The 20,245-nt window shown below is 51.5% G+C and overlaps 1 protein-coding gene across 2 annotated transcripts in view; it reads right to left on the bottom strand.

Moving 5' to 3' along the window:
- Positions 1–20,245, bottom strand: part of LOXL2 (lysyl oxidase like 2) — a 97,081-nt gene that overhangs the window by 7,339 nt on the left and 69,497 nt on the right. Inside the window, exons 6-10 of one of the 2 annotated variants that reach the window (XM_059695977.1) lie at positions 19,957–20,137; positions 12,267–12,418; positions 7,083–7,250; positions 5,135–5,297; positions 3,191–3,434 (exon numbers count right to left, since the gene is read on the bottom strand). In XM_059695977.1, coding sequence (XP_059551960.1) covers positions 3,191–3,434; positions 5,135–5,297; positions 7,083–7,250; positions 12,267–12,418; positions 19,957–20,137 — 908 coding nt within the window. Of the gene's footprint in view, positions 1–3,190; positions 3,435–5,134; positions 5,298–7,082; positions 7,251–12,266; positions 12,419–19,956; positions 20,141–20,245 lie in introns of both variants that reach the window. The other variant, XM_059695976.1, reaches the window with a different exon arrangement.

Below are 20,245 nucleotides of genomic sequence, written 5' to 3'. Positions count from 1 at the left end.
GAGGAGTGTTTTTATTATCACCACCACCACTACCATTCCTGCCATTATTCCCAGGCCCACGGTGGCTTCTCCCCGCCCAGCCGCCTGGCTGGCCTCAGGCTCCCTCCGCTGGGACTGGCGCAGCAGAGGATGGAGGGAAGAGGGGGATTAGAAGGGTAGCTTTTCAGAGAGGAAATGAGAGGTTCTTTTCCTCTTCCTCCTGTGTTTGCCTTTGCTGAAAATAATGTCCTAAGTTCCTACGCTGGGCTTTTCCCAGGTCACTCATGTTTCTGGGTAAACGAAGCCGAGCCAGGGCCACTGGCACATTCACAAGGACACATTCTGTGGCAGCTGAGCGATGACTCTGAAAGTCTCTTTCGGCTCCTTGGAGGAGCAAGAGGAGGCTGAGGTCTGACTCACTGCCTAAAACATGTCTGCATCTTTCTGAGAACAGCTTCTGTTACCCTGTTTACCAGCTGGAAGACGGAAGAGAAATAGGGTTATGTTCCGTTGTCTAAACAAAACTCAGACGGAGACCACAGACAAACTGTTATGAGGCTGACCTCCTCCCACCCCCCCCCCACCCCCGCCTCTGCAAACTTGATTGCAGTTCAGTTTCCCCCTGTGAACCCCGGGGATGAAACAGCTGGTTTGAGCCTCCCAGCTGTAGCTCGCTGCAGTCTGAAGCCCCTCTGCCTTGCCTCTCCAGCATGTGGACAACACCCCTGGGCCATGTCTCCCTCCCAGCTGGCTGGCTGGAGGGCCCAGGGCACCCCACCCCATCACCCATGCATGCCCCACCCCGGAAGATGGGAAGGTGCATCCTGGTAATGAGGGTTTATACTTCTTCTTCCCAGGCTGAGGTGCCCTAACCTTTGGACGTCTGAGAGGAGAGGTAAAGACAGGAAAACTTTGCTTGGAAAGAAATACCAGAACACTGAGGAGACAGAATAATGTGACCCTTGATGGAGCCATTGTAAGATGGATAAAGGAAGGACGCTGCCAAAAGACTCGAGCCCAGTGTTTGAGGAAGGAGACTGGGGTCCCTAACAGTGATCACCCCTCTGTGTCATCCTGGGGCTTTCGAAGAACATAGCCCTGTTTCTCATTGTAGGACCCATTCAGCTGGGAGCGATGGCTTTCCTCGTTTGCACTAATTCGAACCAGGGTTCTCAACTTTGGATCCAGAGATGGGTTCAGAGTATCTGTGGATCTGCTGAGCCAGGATGTTAAATATTCTAGAAAAAAATAATTTTTTTGAGTGGAGGAAGGGCTAGCTTTCATCAGACTCCCACAGGGACCCCATAAAGATTTGGGGCCAGGAGTCCTGTAGAAAGGCCTCCCGCGGAGCCTGGGGAGTCCCCAGAGCTCCGGGGGCTGAGCGGGGGCTCCCATGCCCCCCGGATCCTCTGGCCACAGGTTCTCAGTTCTAGGCCAGCAGGGGAGGTCTGAAGGGACACATGCTCAGCCCCATGTTCTTCCCCGCCCAGCCTCCCAAACCATTTACTGGAACATGTGTAAGCAAGGAAATGACAGACCCCAGGAAAAGCAGGGGCGGCGATCGGAGCAGCACTTTCGCGATGTCCCCTGGTGCTTTCTCAGAGGAGAGCCAGCATATGTCGCACAGACACGCGGGCCATGTAATGTCTGGGTGGACTGTCATGTGTGGGGCAGAGATGCAATTATCTTCCACTTATAGACGCACAGGCGGCGTCCGCCCGCAGGCCCAGGCCTCCTCCATGTGTTCCCCACGGAAATCAGGCACCAAGGCGGTCCTGATTCTCATTTTACCCTTTGCCTTCCACCCTGCACCGACACGCTTCCGTATGAAAAGCACAAGTTCTTTGGCCGATGACAACTTTCAGAACATAGGGACAGTCGTTATAAAGGAAAACCGGCAACCCTACGTTCTGCCCTAGTCCTTTCTTTCCAAATGAGTTGAACAACTCTATCCCCAAACTGATTCGAATGTGACTAGGCCCTCAGTTGTTCTGTGATAAAGCAGACAGGTTTCTGATGGAGGGTCGGCGGAGGGGACAGAAAGAGCACACACGTTGGGGTCAGACGGCCCGAGTGGGGTTCCCTGCCCAGTAACTTCTTGTGTCACACCAACACGGAGCCTCCTCCTTAGCCCTGAAAGTGAGGGTGCCCCGTGCCTGGCACTTAGAGGGGGTCCCTAACAGTGATCACTACATTATAGGGCAGGAAGGACGCCTGGAGATGAGTTAGACCGGGCTCCTCAGGCTGTGGTGTGCACACAGACGCGTGGTGATCCTGCTAGATTAGATTCGAATGCACCGGGCCCCGGGGCGTAGCAGTGACGGCAGACACGCCAGCCCATGGCCTCGCTGTGAGAAGCAGGGACCACGTGCCAAAGCTCTGCTGTGTAGATGGGATTCTGAGGACAGAGACGGGCACTCACTGGACCCACGCCTGGGCCTGCCTCCCTTCCTTTTCAAAAGTGTGCTCCTTCTGTTCCCTCTACCTGCCCAGCCAGGTCTGAGCAGGAAAACATGAACAAGCAGGGGCAGTGGGCTCTGAATTAGAGTTAGAATCAAGGCCAAAAAAAAAGAAAATGCAGGAGATGAATGAGGTGGATTCTGTTGGTTCCAGCTAGAGCTGGCTCCAGGATTTCACTCTGCCCTTGTCCAGGATTTACAGCCCTGGGATCTGACCCACAGACGGGGGCCTGGAAGGGACAGCAGAGGTCCTGGGTGACGTGGCCCAGATGTCCTGACATTGCACAGCTTGTTAGAGGCACAGCGGGGTTGAGAGACCAGGTCTCTGGACTCCTGGGACTAGAACACTTTTCTCCAAACCCACTGTCTTCCTAGAAATACTTAAAACACATACTGGTATTTAAAATGTATTTTTAGGTGAACCTAGGGTCCAATCATTGCAGACCCCCAAGCACCCTGTAGAGGACCAACCTCCTGTGGACACACTTGAACACTGTTGACAGGTCAGTGGAGGGGCATGGGGTTCTCAAAGCGAGGCCTCTTTCCTAGTGTTAGAGGCATGGGAGGCCAGAGAGAATGGGCTCAGGGAAGCGGGGGTGGGCCAGGGCGACTGGGAGGGGAGACTGGCAGGCGAGTGGGGCAGACCGACTCCCTCCAACTTAGGAACCCCGGCCCCCTGGACTGTGAGGTCTCTCTGTGCCCCTGTGATTCTCAGTCCCATCGGGGCCTTGCAGACGGAAGGGAGGCCTCACCTGTGGCAGTCATGCCAGATCCACGCATGGCGGCCGTTCTTGGGCCGGAAGTCGGACTGGCCGTTGTTGTGGATCTGGGAGGAAAAGCGCAGCAGCCGCCGGTGGCCCGTGGTGGGGTTGGTCTGGGCAGCCGAGGCCGAGAGGCAGTTCTCCTCCATGGCGCACTGGAGTATGAACATGGGCCGGTCCTCCAGGTAGGTGCTCTGCTGGACAATCTCCGCATTGAGGACCAGGTCAGGGGCGGCTGCGGAGGGCAGACACTGTGCTCAAGCAAGACCCGAGACCCCTCACCCCTTCCCAAGCGTTCGACTTCTGATTCCTGAACTGAGACAAACCCCCGTCCCTGCCTGCCTACCACCACCTTCTGGAACTGACTCGCGGTCTCCCTCTCTCAAGGTCACCGTCCTTGAGGAGCACCAGCCCACTTCCTCTTCCCCTTCTGAGTGTCCTGTTGGACGCCTCCGCAGGTATCAGTGCAGATGGGCTAAACGTTGGAAATTGTGCAATCTTTAACGGGTCCATTAGGGTTCGTTATATTATTCTCTCTGCTTTTGAGTAGCTTGAGATGTCCCATATGAAAAGCAAATAATAATAAGGATGATGACAAACAATAACAACGTTCTCTTTACCCAAAAAGAACCCTCTAATACGTGGGTCCAATTCTTTTGGGAGTGATATAGATCTATTTTCCAATGTGTGTAACATTATTGTATGTAGATTTAGTCTTTTTGCCAATATCTACTTTTCTTTCATCTGCTTTTATTTTATGCTACCTTGAGTTTTATTTAGGTTTATGTTATCTAAATGCCCCTTTTTTGGGGGCGGGAGGTGTATTACAGATATAAATGAATTAATAAGCCATGACAGTGGTGAGACCGCCTCTCTCTGTGGATGTGTTCCCCCAGGGGACTGTACGGGTGATGATCTCAGGCTCTCCTCTCAGACAGGATGCAATAGCTTGGGACGTCTGCCCGAAGAAGCCAGCGCTGGCATCCAGCGTCCTGCCTTAACAGGCTGAGGAAATACTGAGTGAGTCTTAAGGGCGTTGATGAGAGACTTGAATTGACTGAGCTCAAGGTTTAATCTTCTCCCTCGTGCTCCGAGATAGTAGATGACAGCGCATCATTTTTTTATCAAGCACCTGCATATAGTCATTGTCATGTTTAATTTTCAGTTTCTCGAAAAAACAATTGTGGATCATAGTGGTTAGCTAACTTTGCCAAGATCAGCAGTAAGTGGCAGGCAGGGTCTGGTCTCAGATCCTGGGCCTCTCTCTCCTGCCTCCCTGATTCACGAGGGAGTGGTTTTAAAAGGCCGGGGTGGGGAGAGTGGAGTTTGGGGATCAGGAGATGACACGCCTGAAAGCCGTCCTCTGGTCCTCTCTCTCAGCATGGGAGGGAGGCTTCACACCCTCGGTCATTCTGAATCCTGGCAGGGTTTCCCCTTCTATATTTTTAGTCTTTGTAGTATGCCCAGGGAGTCACCAGGAAGCAAAATCACCTCCAGGCTGTGCAACAGAAAATGACCTACAGAGGAGGGTGGAAGGTAAGGAGGGAAGTGGTGTGCGCTGAGCACCTAGCATGGTCTTCATACTTTGCTAACCTCAGAACCATCCTCCTGCTAAGAGCAAGGATTCTCAGCCACATAATTTGCCCAAGGTTGCTTAAAGAGTCTACAGTGGCTCTGAGATTCAAACCGAAGGCCCCCAGACACCCTGGTTATTCCCTAACCCAAACCCATTCAGCCATCAAGCAAGGTTCTGTGGGTGGGGTTGGGGGAGTCCCTCTTGCCCCCACCTTCTTACTTAACAAGAATTAACCTCTGCATTCCTTTTTTGCTCAGCCAGTGGCAGAGGCCCCAGAGCCTTGCGAGGAATACCCATTGAGACTCTGGTCCTTTCCTGGAGCCTGGCAGGGAGGGTGGATCCGACCCCCAGGAACTCACTTTCTGAGCAGGCGACTCCAGCCCCATAATGTGCTCCGCCCTGGGGGCAGGCCACGTCCTCATCCTGGCGACAGTGCGCCAGGGACAGCTCTGTTCCCGAGCACTTCACTCCGCTCATGACCACTGTGTTGGCATTGATGTTTTCCTGCCAATACCACGTCTCCTGGGGAGTCAACAAAAGAAATGGCCAGTGTGTCACCTTGAATGGTCACTTTCTCATGTTCTATCATCGTTCAGCCTCACAAAAGTCTCAACGCTTTATGATCCCATTTGCCAGATGGAGATAACTGAGGCACCAAGAAGCACTTACCCAAGCCATGCAGCTTGTTGTGGCAGAGTGAGTGAGACTCCAGGTCTTCTGACCATGAGCACTGGAGTCTGCCACACCCCCTCCTCCCTGGAGAGCATTGCTAAAGTAGCTTTGGTCAAACAACTGTTCAGTGCTGTGTGTCAGGAATGGCCGGCACCTGCAACTCATGCTGCCACTGACTTATCCTGAGCCCAGGGCAGACATTACTAATCAATCACAGCACTCTCCTCCGAGTCTGACTGCGATCTCAGAATCCTTCTCAACACAATGCCCCAGGAAGACACTACCAATTGATCAGAACGGGCAGGACAGAAAAAATGTATTCACATATGGCAGTAGCTAGTTTGCTATCCATACATATAGAGAACCTGACTATACATCCCTCATCCTCTGAATAGAAAACTGGGGCCTCGAGAAGGGTCAGATACCAGATGCAGGCCCAATGCACAACCCCAGCTGAGGCCCAGATGTCTTAGGAATGGGCTGATAAGGAACAAAAATAGCCAGCCAGCCACTATGTGTAATGAGCACTGTTTTCTGCTCTCCTGAGAGAGACAGAGTGCCCTGGCTTGTCATAGGCGGTATTAGCGGAGACGCTGTGCTGCCCAGGGAGCCGGCTCCCAGAGGGTGTGGGCAGCAGTGCCAGAGGCCACGGGGGAGCCCTGCTCCGGGCTCACTGCCTTCCCGGACCTGGCCGGCAGTCAGGCTCAGCAAGACTGCCAGGCTTCTTCCAGGTCTCGCCCTTAGAATCCCTGTTCCCTAGCAGGGCCACCTGGGCACGGGAGCTGGAGTCAGAGTTAGCAAAGCGGGGGGCGGGGGTGCTCCAGCCATTCTCCTGCTCCGTGAGAAGCTTAAGGAAAGTGTTTGGAGCCAGGGGCCTATGGACCTGGGACTGTCCATTCCAAGTCACAGGAGGAAAAGCGAGGCCTGGAAAGGTAGCTGCTCTGCCCAGATCGTTATGCCGTGGCTGTTGGGAGTACAGCTGGGAAGATTCCAGCCTTCTGTCTCCTGCCCCACCCCAGCCTCTTTCGGACACTCTTCCACTCTGGGGTGCCCGTTCCCTCACAGTAGGGCCCAGAGGGAATCATTTTTGAAGCTAAATGCTACTTGTCTTCTTCTGCTGCCTTTCGGTAGGGCAGGAGCTTGGCTGCCCCCCGTTGAGTCACTCCGGGGAAGGGCCCGGGAGGAAGGTGCAGCGGCTGTGACAGGGTTCTGGACGGGCATGGAAACTTAGCAGCCGATCAACCCGAGAACGCCTGAGCCGGGGCTACAGCTGGGCCTCCCAGGGAGCAAGCTAAGGCCCCGGGCATGTTGGGCCTCGGCCTGGGTGATGTCCACTGCCCCGTAGGACTGAGCTGCTTCCCTCTGCAAAGGGCATAGAAGGACACCCCCAGATTAGGGAGAATCCCAGTGCAAACTGAGTGGACTGGGAAACCATAGTCTAGGCCCTCGCTCTGCAGCGAGGAGAAGCAGAGGGTGACCCACCCCTGGACTCAGAGTCCTGAGGGGCCTCCCACCCAGCCTGTGGCACGTGGCTCTCCTCCTTCTGGGTGGCTGGGGAAGGTCCGTGGGGGACGGGGGCTGACTAGAGGCGGGAGGATCAGACTGGATGGAGGGGCGGAAACCCGGGCTTCTCACCTGGAAGGCGTTGCTGGCGAACCCCAGGCCCAGCTGCCGGCAGACCACCATGGCCTCCACGATGCCCCAGTTCTCGCCGCACACGGTCCCCCATACAAGGGACCCATTCCTCTCCACCAGCACCTCCACCCGGCCCTCGAAGGGGTTCCGGCCCCCGTTCAGGCGCAGCTGTAGAGAGAAAGGCAGGCATGGTCACCAGGAGGGATGGAGAGGAGCAGCGTCACTGACCTGCCACCGGTCCCAGTTCTCCCATAGGGCCCTGCCTGGGACACTCAATTCAACAGCATCCACCAGAGCCATGCTCTTACACATTAGGTCCCACCGCAGGCATCCTGGGGCCCTTGCCTGTGTAGCCAGGAGGCCCCTGGACCACCACTGGGTACCACAGCAGAACCTGCCTCTTGGAAAGAGATGCCTCAGTAATCAAAGCTCAGGCCAGGTGCTTGGCTGGCTCCCCGCTGCTCCCCTGGAGTCCACTGGTGGGGAGCTGCTCTTAGAATCAGACACTTGATAGGACGCGCTCAGGGTCCCTAAAATGTTAGAATTCCCCAAGATTTCTTCTGGAACCCTCTTCTCACACACCCTCTGCTTGGCTGGTTCCAGCTCCTGATCCTGTCTCCTCCCACAGTGCCCCCTGCTGCCCTCTCCACCCAGAACTCTCTTCTGGGACCAATAGAGCTCACTGCCTATTAGTTAGTTACACTTGGTACCTCTGAGACTCCCAGTCCGAACTTGTCCTCTTTTCTCTCTCCACCTAACCCTGTGCTATATCTTCCGCTTGTTCCCTATTGCAGCTAAAGTCACTACCCTCTGTCCCAGGGCAGCGAACTTTGCACAAAGGCCAGCTGGTAAGTACTTTAGGCTTTGCGGGCGTGTGCTCTCTGTTGTAAGCACATCTCTGCCATGTGGTGTGCAGGCAGTCACGGATGACATGCAAATGACTGGGCGTGGCTGTGTTCCAATAAAGCTGTATTTACAAACACAGGCGGAATGATGGGTCTGGCCTGCAAGCTGTAGTCTGCTGATCCCTAATCCATTCTGTTATTCAAGCCAGAAATCTGGGAAGCATCCTCAACATCTCCCTTTCTCTCTCTCTCTCTCTCTCTCTCTCTCTCTCTCTCTCTCACAACATCCCAGTGGAGTTTATCTCCCAAGTCTCTGTACAGCCCACCTACTTCCCTCCCTTCTCCCAGGCACCACCATCTCTCGCCTCTACTCTTGCTTTCATCCCCGTCAAAGGAAAGAGAGAAACCTTTAATATAATTAATATAACGCACAGGATCCATGAGAAAGAAGCAAACCATGAGTCCAGAGAAGCCCATTCTACTCAGAAGCCAGTCATTTTTAAGCAGCACCTGCTCTGGTCCCTCCTGGGCTTAGAACAGGTGAGTGGCTTCCCAGGCTCCACTGCTCTCCTCTGCCACCTGTCCCGCGTCTCCCTCATCCTTCTCCCCGACCTCCAGGCTCGTGGGCCTTCTTTCAGTTTCCGTGGCTCCCTAACTTCCTTGACCATGTCCCACGGTAAGTCACACATTTCACATGGAAGCCCACTACACACAGAGGCCCTTTCCTGGCTGATCCCGTTCCTCTTTCCAACTTCATACCCACCGACATTCCCCTCCGATTGGGGTCAGTGCCCCTTACATTCCACGGCTCCCACTGTGGTGAAAGCCTGACCGTGGGTTTTCTCTTTGTGCAAGGCAAGCGCCCGCCTTAGGCTTTGATTACCGAGGTGTCTCCTTCCAAGAAGCCCATCTCAAATGAGCACATTGCCAGCCATTCGACCAGATAAAGAGCCAGGCCCCTGTGCCCACAGGGCCCCTTTGTTTCAGAGATCTTGGTTGATTTTTATAACTGACCATTTGGGCCACTTGTTTTTCCTACCTGTGCTTTAAAACCCATCTCTTATTTTTACAGCCAGCAATAAAAAGTGAGCCCACAGAACCCTCGGTCCCCACCCTTGACCCCAATAAAATCAGAACCCCTGCCCTGAGCACTCTCTCTCTCTACCTGTGACCTCACTTGTGTGGCCCCAAGTGTGCTGTGTAATTTCAGTCTGTGAGTAATAAACCTGTATGTTTTCAAAAGTCTCTGATGGTTATAGCTGAAGGGCATCTTGTAATCATAATGAGAACCACAGGGGCCAGTCCAACCACAACACTGGCTACTGGTAGGCTGAGCCCAGCACAAAACACCTACACATCCCCTTAGCACTTGTGACAGTTATACTTAAGCTACCTTACAATTTGTTTAAGGTCTGTCTCCTCCGCTAGAATATAAGATCTAAGGGCAGAGCTGACTTTGTCTATTTTCCTGTGTGATCAATATCAAAGACAGCACCTCAGGAATGTTAGGTACTCCACAACCATTTTTTGGAACGAATGAATAAATTATAAGTCTTACAGAATGGAAGCATGGACCACTTATATGAGATCAAGCAGGGAGATCTGACATTTGGGGAAGGGTTCTAAAAATGCCAACCTTAATCCAAATACAGTACCTTGTTACCCTTCATGCTTCTAACAATTCATGCCTTTGGGATAAGGCATGACACCTCCAGGAATCCTCAGCACATTAAGTTGCCTGGTCAACAGTCCTTAGCAACAGCATGGCCCCTGGGGCACAGGTCTTAATTCCTGTTATGGACTTAAGGGCTGCAAGGTCAATAGGTCAGCCGGCAAAGAGATAAGCCAAGGGCAGCCACAATGTTCCATCGGCCTCCCAGGGTTGTTGAGTAGATGAATAAAATGAGATAGTTCACGGACAGAGCTCAGACAGGGCCTGGCACTCAGGTAGTGCTCAAGAAATGTTAGGCACCGTCTTAGCTATGATCATTATCAGCTGCGAGTCCCATCAGAAAACAAAACGCTCCTCAGAGCAGATGGAAGGGCTCAGTCAGGCAAGAGGCCTGGCCTTCAGGAGGCCGACACTGGTCTTCCTGATGCCTCTGGCTCGGCTGTGGCTGGATAGACAACCAGCTCCAAGTCTGTGGCCTGCATTAGCCATTCCACGAAAAGTCAACTGATTTTTCTAGGAATCATCTCTCTTAGGTCCTTATTGCTAGAGGGGCAAATGGAAGCCTCAAAGAGATTAAGGAACTGGCTAGTGAGTGTTTGTTATAAATTAACGTGTGCCCCTCCCCCCTCCAATTCATACATTGAATTAATATGCTAATCCCTAATGTAGCTGTATTTGAAGAGCCTTTCCAGAGGTAATTACGTTAAATGCGGTCATATGGGTGGGGCCCTAATCCAACCTGACTGGTGTTCTTACTAGAAAGAAGAGGAAGAGACACCAGGGATGCACAAGCGCAGAGGAAAGGCCACGTGAGGACACAGTGAGAACTGAAAGCCCAGGAGAGAGGCCTCAGGAGAAACCAGCCCTGCCAGCACCTTGATCGTGGACTCCCAGCCTCCAGAACTGTGAGTCAATAAATTTTTATTATTTAAACTACCCAAGTCTGTGGTATTTTGTGCTGCCAGTGCCAGCAAACTAACAGTGATAAAACTCAGGAGTCTCTGCCCAGTGTTGCTGCCAGTACGTTTGGGGGCCCTAAGCCGGCCGTGCAGAAGCCTGACCGTCTGCTGTGGCGAGAACTGGTGCAGCCCGAAGGGATTTCTTTCAGAGGTGACTATCCTCATTCCTTCCCAGGGGGCAGAAACAGCAGATCTAGGTGTAAAACTCTCCCACACGCTGTAGCGGAGAGCAGGGGCCACCTCCTGGAGCCTGGAGGGCCCCCGAAAGGGTGAGGGCTGTTAGTGCCGGGAGTTTGGTGCCTCTGCTGCCATCACTGGGCCTGGTTCAGCAATTCCCACCATAAAATAGTTCTGGGAAATTTCACTTCCTTTGGCCCAGATCTTTCATTTGGATTGAAAACCCCACTCCACCCAACTCCAATCTGTCTGAAGTGAATGGTGCCACAGCAAGCCAGACTCAGTGCAGTCGGCATTTACAGCTCTGTTATGGCTATCAGAATGCTGCTGGGCAATCACAAATGCCGGCCCTCCCGCCGCTGTGAGGCTGTGGCCCACACTCCTGCTCACACACCAGCAAAAGTGTGGCTTGTCCAAGTGCAATTGGGTGCTCATTTTTGGCCTGTTGGGCAGTGAGTAGCACAAGTGCAGTAGCACCTTTGGCATACTGGTGCCAAGGTCAAGAATCACTGTCCAAGCAGGAGCCCAGCTGGGGAACTGTCCTGCACCCTAATGTGTCCATGTTTGCTCATTTAAAAAATATGTATATTTTTTATTGATTTCAGAGAAGAAGGGAGAGGGAGAGAGAGACAGAAACATCAACGATGAGAGAGAATCATTGATTGGCTGCCTCCTGCATGCCCCCTACTGGAGATTGATCCTGTAACCCATGCATGTGCCCTTGACCAGAATTGAACCTGGGACCCTTCAGTCCACAGGCTGATGCTCTATCCACTGAGCAAAACCAGCTAGGGCCATGTTTGCTCATTTTAAAACATGCACTCAGAAAGCTCTTCCGACGTGCCACCCACCAGATGCTGCACAGACCCGACCACACTCGTGGCATAACGAAGAACATTACACAGGCTTCACCGGGCCTTTTGGTAACACTGGAGAGACCTCCTGGCGAAGAGGAAGTCATCTGTTGGCTACTCCTGCAGGCAAGGACATCCAAGCTAGGAGACACAATGTAGGTTTTCGAGGCCCTATCTCAGGACAGGAAGGTGTGTCTTTGGCTTAATGCTGTTAAGATTCCCTTTTCTTTCCCTCTGGTTACCAACCTACTATATATACTTGCTTATATCTGTGTGGTTTGCAGATCTGCTGTCAACGTGGTTCCTCTGAGCCCTTGGAAAGGCTCCTGCCAAGGGTGTCACAGGTGCTGGAGACCTGAGTCCCTCAGAAAGGACTGCCTTGCGATCTCACCATACGTCCAGTCCCAGTGCAGATGTGGAACCTGGCAGACGCTCAATGTCTGCCACTAAGGACAGTGGTGCTGATACATGTTTTCTTTTTGGCACATTTACAAATGCTAGGTGGCAATGCCATGAATAGTGATGCAGCTGAGCCTGACACCTTCCTGAGATTGCTGTCAGAGGGCCCTCATACCACCTGTTAGAAACCTTTAGCGTGAGGCCAATGGGCCTGCAATTTCTGAGGCCTCAATGACCTAAACATGACACGGTCCCATCTGTGTGTCCAGCCCTTTCACCTTCTTCTGGAAGCCCATGGCAGGGGTATTACATCTCACACCAGCATCCTCCTCGTGGTTGCAGCCCTGGGACTCGGCATTGAACTTGCAGTCAATGATGGACTTCTCGTTCCCAGTGCACTCGATCTCGTTGAGATGGATGGGTCCTATCCCTGGAGAAGAAAATAAACATGGGCTAGGAGAGCTCCTGAAGGAGAGTTTCTGCAATTGGCAAGAAAATCCCAGATAATAAGAACACTTCTCTCCCATCCTCAGAACTCTCCCAACTGCCTCCCACAATCAGCTCAATGACCCAGGCTTTCCTCCCTGGAGAGAATTGCTTCTCCCATAAGAGCTAATGAGGATTGTACTAACTTGTGTGATCTTGGACAACTCACTCAGCCTCCTGAATATTGGTTTTCTCCCTTAAATAAAGGAGGCGAACTAGAAGATATCTAGATTTCCTTCCCAACTTGCATTTATGAACCTGAAAAGGGTGAGTATGGCTGCATGGTCGGGGTCCCTTTAGGAAGAGATGGCATGCTCAAATTGGATGATCTGAAGAAAGTTAGAAAAATAGATTTTTACAATAAAGGTCTGAACAGAGTGCGGTGAACAAAGGACAGTCCAGTGCTCAGGGGCTACTAGCACTGGGCACAGATACCAGCCTAGACCTGCAGGAGTGAGGGGAGATGCCAATATCTAACCCAGGAGAGCAAAGAGCTGTGTGGAAAGGCATCTGAAAAGAGCTGTTACCCTTGGTTGAGAGCCAGGGTGGCCACAGGGACTTTGCAGGGAGAAGAAATGCCTGGCCTCTCTCTTCTCCCCATCTCCAGTCTGCTGTCAGTGCTCCCAGCTGGCCACACCCAAATGTGCCTCTTGATTTTATGGGTAAGGGTGGAGAGCGGAGCTGGAGGGGGCGATGGAAGAATCCTGCAAATGACCTAGGTGAGCACGCTGGAAGCTCTCATACAGGCAGAGATAACAAGAGGAAGCTTCCCACTGCTGGGGAGAAAGAATTCCCAGGCTGACCAGCATTCAGCTCAACTCAGCCACTCATCACGACGGATGAAAGCCCACTGTTTCCAGCTGTGGGCTGCATCGACTCCCATCTTGCTCCCTGGCCTGTCTGTGACCTTCTCCCTCTCCTGATCCTCACCACCTTCTTGACCCTCATCACTCAAACACCCGCTAAAACCTCCCATCTTTACGATGACCCTCCCCTGACCCCTGCACCTCCCTCTGGCCCATCACTTTCGTCCCCTTCAGGAAGAATTTCTTGAGAGCAACATTAGTTGTTCTGCTTCCATAGCCAACAGTAGGCTTGTCCCCAGTCTGTTTCCTCGCCAGCCCTTCCCCATCCCAGGAAAAGGCCCCTCCACCCACCTGGTTATTCTCACCAGAACCCAGAGCTCATCTCTAGTACCGCCTCCTTTTTCACCAAAAGCAGTCCATTACCACATTCTGTTCACTCCCCCAAAGCTGAGTGCTTTTGTTTTTTCATTTCTGCTACAACACTAGTCCAACCCTGCCGTCTCCCATTTGGATGAATTCAATAGTCTTCCTCCCGTTTGCTTATTCCAAAAGATTTTCCACACAGCAGCCCAAGAGATTTCTAATGCAAATGGAATCATGTCACTTCTCATCTTAAATCCCTGCAGTAGCCTCTCACTGCCCCAATGGTAAAATCCAGTCATAGGCAGTCACCTCCATCTTTTACCACATTATATGAGGTCTTTGTGGAAGTGTCTGCCTCCCCCAGGGGGCCTCCCAGGCCCTGTGGAATCTGACCTCCACTTAGCCTCCTGGCTCTGCCAGCTCCTCCCCCTCAGCCATATCTTCTCCTGAGCCAAGGGTTTCCCTCTGCATGGACCCCCTGCCTGGACTGTCTTCCTCCCAGTCCTCACCACTAACTCCTGCTCATCTTTCAGGGCTCAGCTTCAATGCCATTTCTTTGGAGAAGCTTTTCTGACCCCATCTCAGCTGGGTCTGCTCAGGGAGCCTCCCACTGAGCACTCTGCTTCACGTTCATTCACGTGGCTCTCTGTTCGATGTCTGTCTGTCTCCCCACTAGGCCAGAGGGCCCACGAGAGCAGGCACTATGTCTGTGGTCCTTTAGTTTCTTTTTATATTAGTTTTTATTTTAAATTGATTTCAGAGAGGACGGGAAAGGGAGAGATAGACACATCAATGATGAGAGAGAATCATAGATCAGCCACCTCCTGCACATACCTTACTGGGATTGAGCCCATAACTGACCAGGAATCGAACTGTGACCTTCTGGTTCATAGGTCAATGCTCAACCACCAAGCCGCACCGGCCAGCCTCTGTGTTCCTTTTGTATTCTCAACCAGGCCCCGGCAAAAAAGAAGTGCTGCAAATAGTGTCTGGATGGATGTTGTCTCCACTGAGAACTTGTTGTATGTTGGCCTCTGTGCGAGGAGTTGGGGACACATACATGAAGAAGGCAGGCCCCTGCCATGAAGTGCTCAGTCTGTGGGGGAGGCAGACACTTATGCAAGGACTTGTAATGTGGTAAAAGATGGAGGTGACTACCTATGATTTTTTTAAAAAAAATTCTCACCTGAGGATATGTTTTATTGATTTTAGAGAGAAAGAGAGTGAGAGAGAAAACATCAAAGGGAGAAAGAAACATCAATTGGTTGCCTCCCATACACACCTGGGTCAAACCCACAACCTAGGTATATGCCCTGACCTGGAATCGAACCCTAAACCGTTTGGTGTTTGGGATGACACTCCAACCAACTGAACCACCCGGCCAGGGCCTACCTATGTTTTGAACCTAAAGGAAGGGCCCTTGGCTATGCCACGGGGTCTGAAGACACCAGTATCTATGCTCACTGAGGCCAAAAATTAACTTCTAAGAGCAACCCATGTTATAAAAGCCAAGTTCCATTTCCTTGGAAATTCATAAGCGATGAAGCCTACAATTCCCTAGAATTTTACAAAATTTACAAAAAACACATCTGTAACTATGGCTGGAAGCATCCAAGGACTCAGAGTGGAAAGGCTGTGACAAAATAGAGATTCTAAACAGGGCTCTGGAAGCAAGCGGAGGCCACAGCTCGTGAATTAAGATGGGCGTAGAAGTGGGCAGCAACCTGGGACTGCAGTTAGATCAGGCAGAATTTGTTTGATGACTGTGAGGATCATGATGATGGTGGTGGTAATAATGGTGGTGATGATGATGGTAATGATATAATGATGGTGGTGGTGCTGATAATGATGGTAATGATATAATGATGGTGATGGTGCTGATGATGATGGTAATGACATAATGATGGTGGTGATGATGAGGATGACAGTGAGGATGATGATGGTGGTGATGAGGAAGTCTAATATTTGAGCACTTACTCTGTGCTGGATTCTGTCCTATTCACATTGCTTCTATTAAATCATTTAATCATCACAACAACCCAATAAAATGAGGAAACTGGAGATGAAAGATTAAATAACTGGCCCAATGGTAGGTATTATTTTCATTATTATTATATTATTTTGTTAATCCTCACTAGAGGATATTTTCTCCATTGATTTTCAGGGAGTGGAAGGGAAGGGGAGATACAGAAAGAGAGAGAAGCATCGATGTGAGAGAGACACATCAATTGGTTGCCCCCGCATGTGTTCCAAACAGGGCTGGGGATCAAGTCTGCAACTGAGGTACATGCCCTTGACTGGAATCGAACCCGAGACCCTTCAGTCCGCCGGTCGACACTCTGTCCACTGAGCTAAACCGGCTAGGGCTTTTTAGTATTAGTTCTTACATGTCATCACCTCTTTGTTAGTGTAAGTTATCTTTGGGGTTATATCATTTTCTCCACTTGAGATGAGCTCTTAGAGAACAGAAACAATTACCATCAGTGATTGTGGAATAAGTAAATTCTCCATTGCACTGTGCAGACCACATACTAACTCAACGACTGTTTGTGGATTGCTAGACTATAGAGGAAATATTAACACAAGAGCTTAGCATGCTTTAGACTCCAACTAACATCTGGTTAGTCTCCTTCTGGCCTAACTGATGTAAACTTACGTGGCTTTCTCAGACACCGGGGGCCGAGGCCCAGAGAGCAGCGCCCGCTTTCCTGCAGCATGCATACTCTTGGACACCAGGCAGAGCACCGAGCTGGGGAAACCAGTGCCTATCACCCTTATTTTCTGCACCACCCAGTTCTGAGGTGGATTGGGCAGGGCAGGAGGTGTCCATGGAAGGCACTGGCTGCAGCACGGCCAGTGGGGTCTGAGGCTCCCGCCTTCTCTTGTTGACCTAGGTTTAACCTGCATCCCGATCCCCAGCTTTTGCTTATTCCTGGGCTCTGGACTGTACCCTGGATTGCTCCCCACCTCCACCTTGGCCCTGCTCTTCCTTCTTGTACAAGCCCTGGCCGCAGGTGACTACAGGGAGCGAGGTATGGACTCTGGATCCACAAACACCTCTGCAGGTTGCAATCACATTTTTAAGGGCCAAAAGAAGAGATTAGGACACAGCAGTGTTTTTTGCATGTTGTAAAGGTTAGCATTGTTTCACAAAGTATTATTTCAGCTTTATGTGTCTGGCATACACTGTCACATGTATTTCTGATTGGACATTACAAGCAAAAGGTTTTTTAAAGCTCTAGAGCAGTGATTTTCAACCTTTTCATCTCATGGTACACATAAACTAATTACTAAAATTCTGCGGCACACAAAAAATTATTATATTTTTTGCCAATCAGACAAAAAAAGTATAAATTTTGATTTACTCACACTGGACGGCTATTGTTGTATTGGCAGTTGTCACGTTGTTACTTGATAATCTAAGAGAAAAGAGGTCAGTGCTCCTGACTAAACAGTCAGGTATCGCATGTTTTAAGAATTCCAGCAGTACACCGGTTGAAAATCGCTGTTCTAGAGCTTCCCTGCCCAATGCAGTAGCACCTGGACTGTGGCCAGTGCAGACTGAGATGTACTGTGAGTGTACATAACACCCTGGATTTCAAGGAGTTGGTACACAAAATGTCAATTATTTCATTAATAGCATTTATATTGATTTCATGTTGAAATAAAAATATTTCATATTTTCTAGGTAGATAAAATATATTATTAAAATTAATTTCACCTGCTTCTTTTTGTTAAAGTTTTATTGATTTTTTTTTGAGAGAGAGAGAGGAAGGGAGAGGGAGAGAGAAAGATCAATGTGGGAGCAAAACATCAATCAGCTGCCTCCAGCACTGAGGATTGAGCCTGCAACCCAGGCATGTGCCCTGACTGAGTATCAAACTGACAACTTTTTTGATGGATGGGACGATGCCCAACCAACTGAACCACCCTGGCCAGGGCTCTCCTGCTTTTTGTTTGTTTGTTTGTTTACTTATTTTACGTGGCTACTAGAAAACTTAAAATCATGTCTAGAAAATGTTAAATAGGTAAATGGCTTGCATAATATTTCTATTGGACAATGCAAGTCTTGAATGTGTAAACTTCTTTACTATGTTAGTTCAGCTGACCCTACTTGTGCAACCGGAACTCATTCATTCATCCATTCATTCATTCTTGATAAAATTAGTATTTCTGGAGCACTACAAGCTGGGCACATACTCGGCACTAAGGACACAGAGATAAAAGACAGAGGCCCTCCCCGCATGCCGCACTCAGTCCCTGGGGTTGGCGGATGCATAGACAGACGGCCGGAATGGAATGCGGTCTGAGTGCCGGGGGTCGTGCACCACAAGGCGCAGTGCCTGACTCTGACCTGACATCCACCCTGGTGAGAAGCACAAGTTTCAGAGAATCACAGGAGGCTGGAGTCAGACAGAACCTCAGACATAAATCCAGAAAAAACTCTGAGGCCCACAAAGCCACTCAAAGGCACTGTGCAAGCAGGGGCAGGGCTGGGACTGGGACTCTCAGTGGTCACCCTCTCACTGCCCTCACTTGGGTGTGGTCACTGCTCTGCCAGCCAGAGCCAGGACTGCGGGACTGACCCCATCTGCTCTGTGATCTGACACTGAATGTGGACTTTTCTCTTTCTGCCCATCAGAGTGGACCCCACCCAGTGTGACAACAGACAGTAAATCATCCAATGGTTCTTTCGTGCATCATAAATGTCAAACATCTCATTCTCCCAGAGTTCTGCAGGCCCTTGGAAGCCTCTGGCTGCTCTGGGCAGTGCAGTAATTAGGTCAAACAGCACATACCCAGGAGACATGGGATGTTTATGTTACCCAGTGCTTGTTTATTCCTCAAAACGAGCTTGGTCTCTGCCCTGTTGGCCTTGGGAGAGCACAAACCATCACATCAGCCAACCAGAAAAATGCTCTGTCCTAAATATTTGAGATTTAAGGGAAGCCCATACCAGGAAGGACGAGGACTGTCGCACGGCCTGACAGGTACACTGTCATTAAAGTCCACCCTAGACCCCAGACTTCAGTGCACGCCCAGGAAGTCTGCAGAGATCGGAGAGTGACGGCAGAGAGGTCTTCTGAAAGTGAGCAGGACTTGTTGCAAAGGGAAAGGCCCAAATCTGAGTAAGACTCTCTACCATTAACTCCATTAACTCTCGGATGACCTTGGGCTGTTCTCCAGAGCCTCAAATTCCTCACTGTTTGGAGTAGACAGCCTGAGCTCCCCTCCAGCAATGCTGCCTCACGAGCCAGGACTCTCTCCAGTCCCTGCTATTATTTCCATCTCGAGCCAGGACTCTCTCCAGTCCCTGCTATTATTTCCATCTCGGGGCTGGGATCTATGACCTCACTGCATTCCTCTCTGTGGGGCAATGGCCCTATGTCTGACAGCTTGGAAACATCCTTTCCCCTCAGGACAGGACACCGCACACCTCCTCCCTGCCCATTCTCCCTCCTCCCAGCCCTTTCTCCCTCCCCCTCCCCCCATTCTCCCTCCTCCCGGGCCCTCCAGCCAGGTGCACTGCAGCCACCCTGCTGGTCAGCACTGAGGGCTGCTTTCCCTGCTCAGTCCACAGTTCCCAGGAGAGGCTGGGCACTCACTGGGCTGCAGTGTCTGGGTGAAGGGCCTCCTTCTGAAGACCCAGGGCTCGCACAGGTCAGTGGCCTTCATGGGCTGGGCGGGAAGGGATGCCCTGTTGTGTTGTCATGTCACATCCACAACATTGCTCTCAGCTTGAAAGTCCCTTGTGTTTTGTTCTTTGCTCAAACAGAACATTTGTTCAGGACACTTAATAAAAACCAGGCCCCTTCTCCTTAGCATCCCATGACATCGGAGAGGGGTATCATGTTCCCAGTGTCTGGGAGCAGGGAGGTTTGCGGGGCTGTGCGGGAGTGGAAGAGTAAGAGGGCATCGGGGGTTCCTTTGTGCCCGGGGTGGTCCACAGCCTGAGGAACCCCGAGGCCCTCTCCTGGAGGACCCTCCCAAGATTTCCAGTTGCTCAGTGGGGCAGTGGGAGCCCTGGGTTAGGGGTTGGGAGACCCCCATTACTCATTGATGGCTAATATGTTGTCTCATCTCCCTTCTTTGGGTCTCAGCTTCCAAATCCAGAACATGGGGACTCAGTTTCCCTAAGGCCCTTCCAGCTCTGACTACCCAGGGAGAGGCCTGAGAGTCTCTAAGAGAAGCAGCTGCTGCGGGCAGGAGGAGACACAAGGAGAGCCTGGGAAGCCCCTGCAGCCAGCCGTGCTGGGCTCCTCTGCCATGGTCCCCGTGGAGAGAGCCCACCGCATGTCCTCCCACTCCTTACCTTGCCCCAGCCGGGAGCCAGTGACGGCCTCTTTGGCACTTCCAAAGCCCAGCTCTCGGCAGACCACGCTGGCAGACACCAGGTCCCACTTGTCATCACAGATGGTACCCCATTCGCCGTTCTTGAGCACCTCCACGCGGCCCTCCCCGATGTTGGCACCACCTCTCAACCGCACCAGGGGCTGCTGAAGAGACACACGATTCTGATGAGTGCGGAGGCTGATGCACGTTCAGCGGGCAGGCACTGCCCGCCTCCTCCCTTCCCTTCCCAACTGCCCACCCCAAGCCCA

Source organism: Myotis daubentonii, chromosome 5, assembly GCF_963259705.1.
Source record: "Myotis daubentonii chromosome 5, mMyoDau2.1, whole genome shotgun sequence".
NCBI lineage: Eukaryota > Metazoa > Chordata > Mammalia > Chiroptera > Vespertilionidae > Myotis > Myotis daubentonii.
This window is presented reverse-complemented; position numbering and strand designations above follow the sequence as displayed.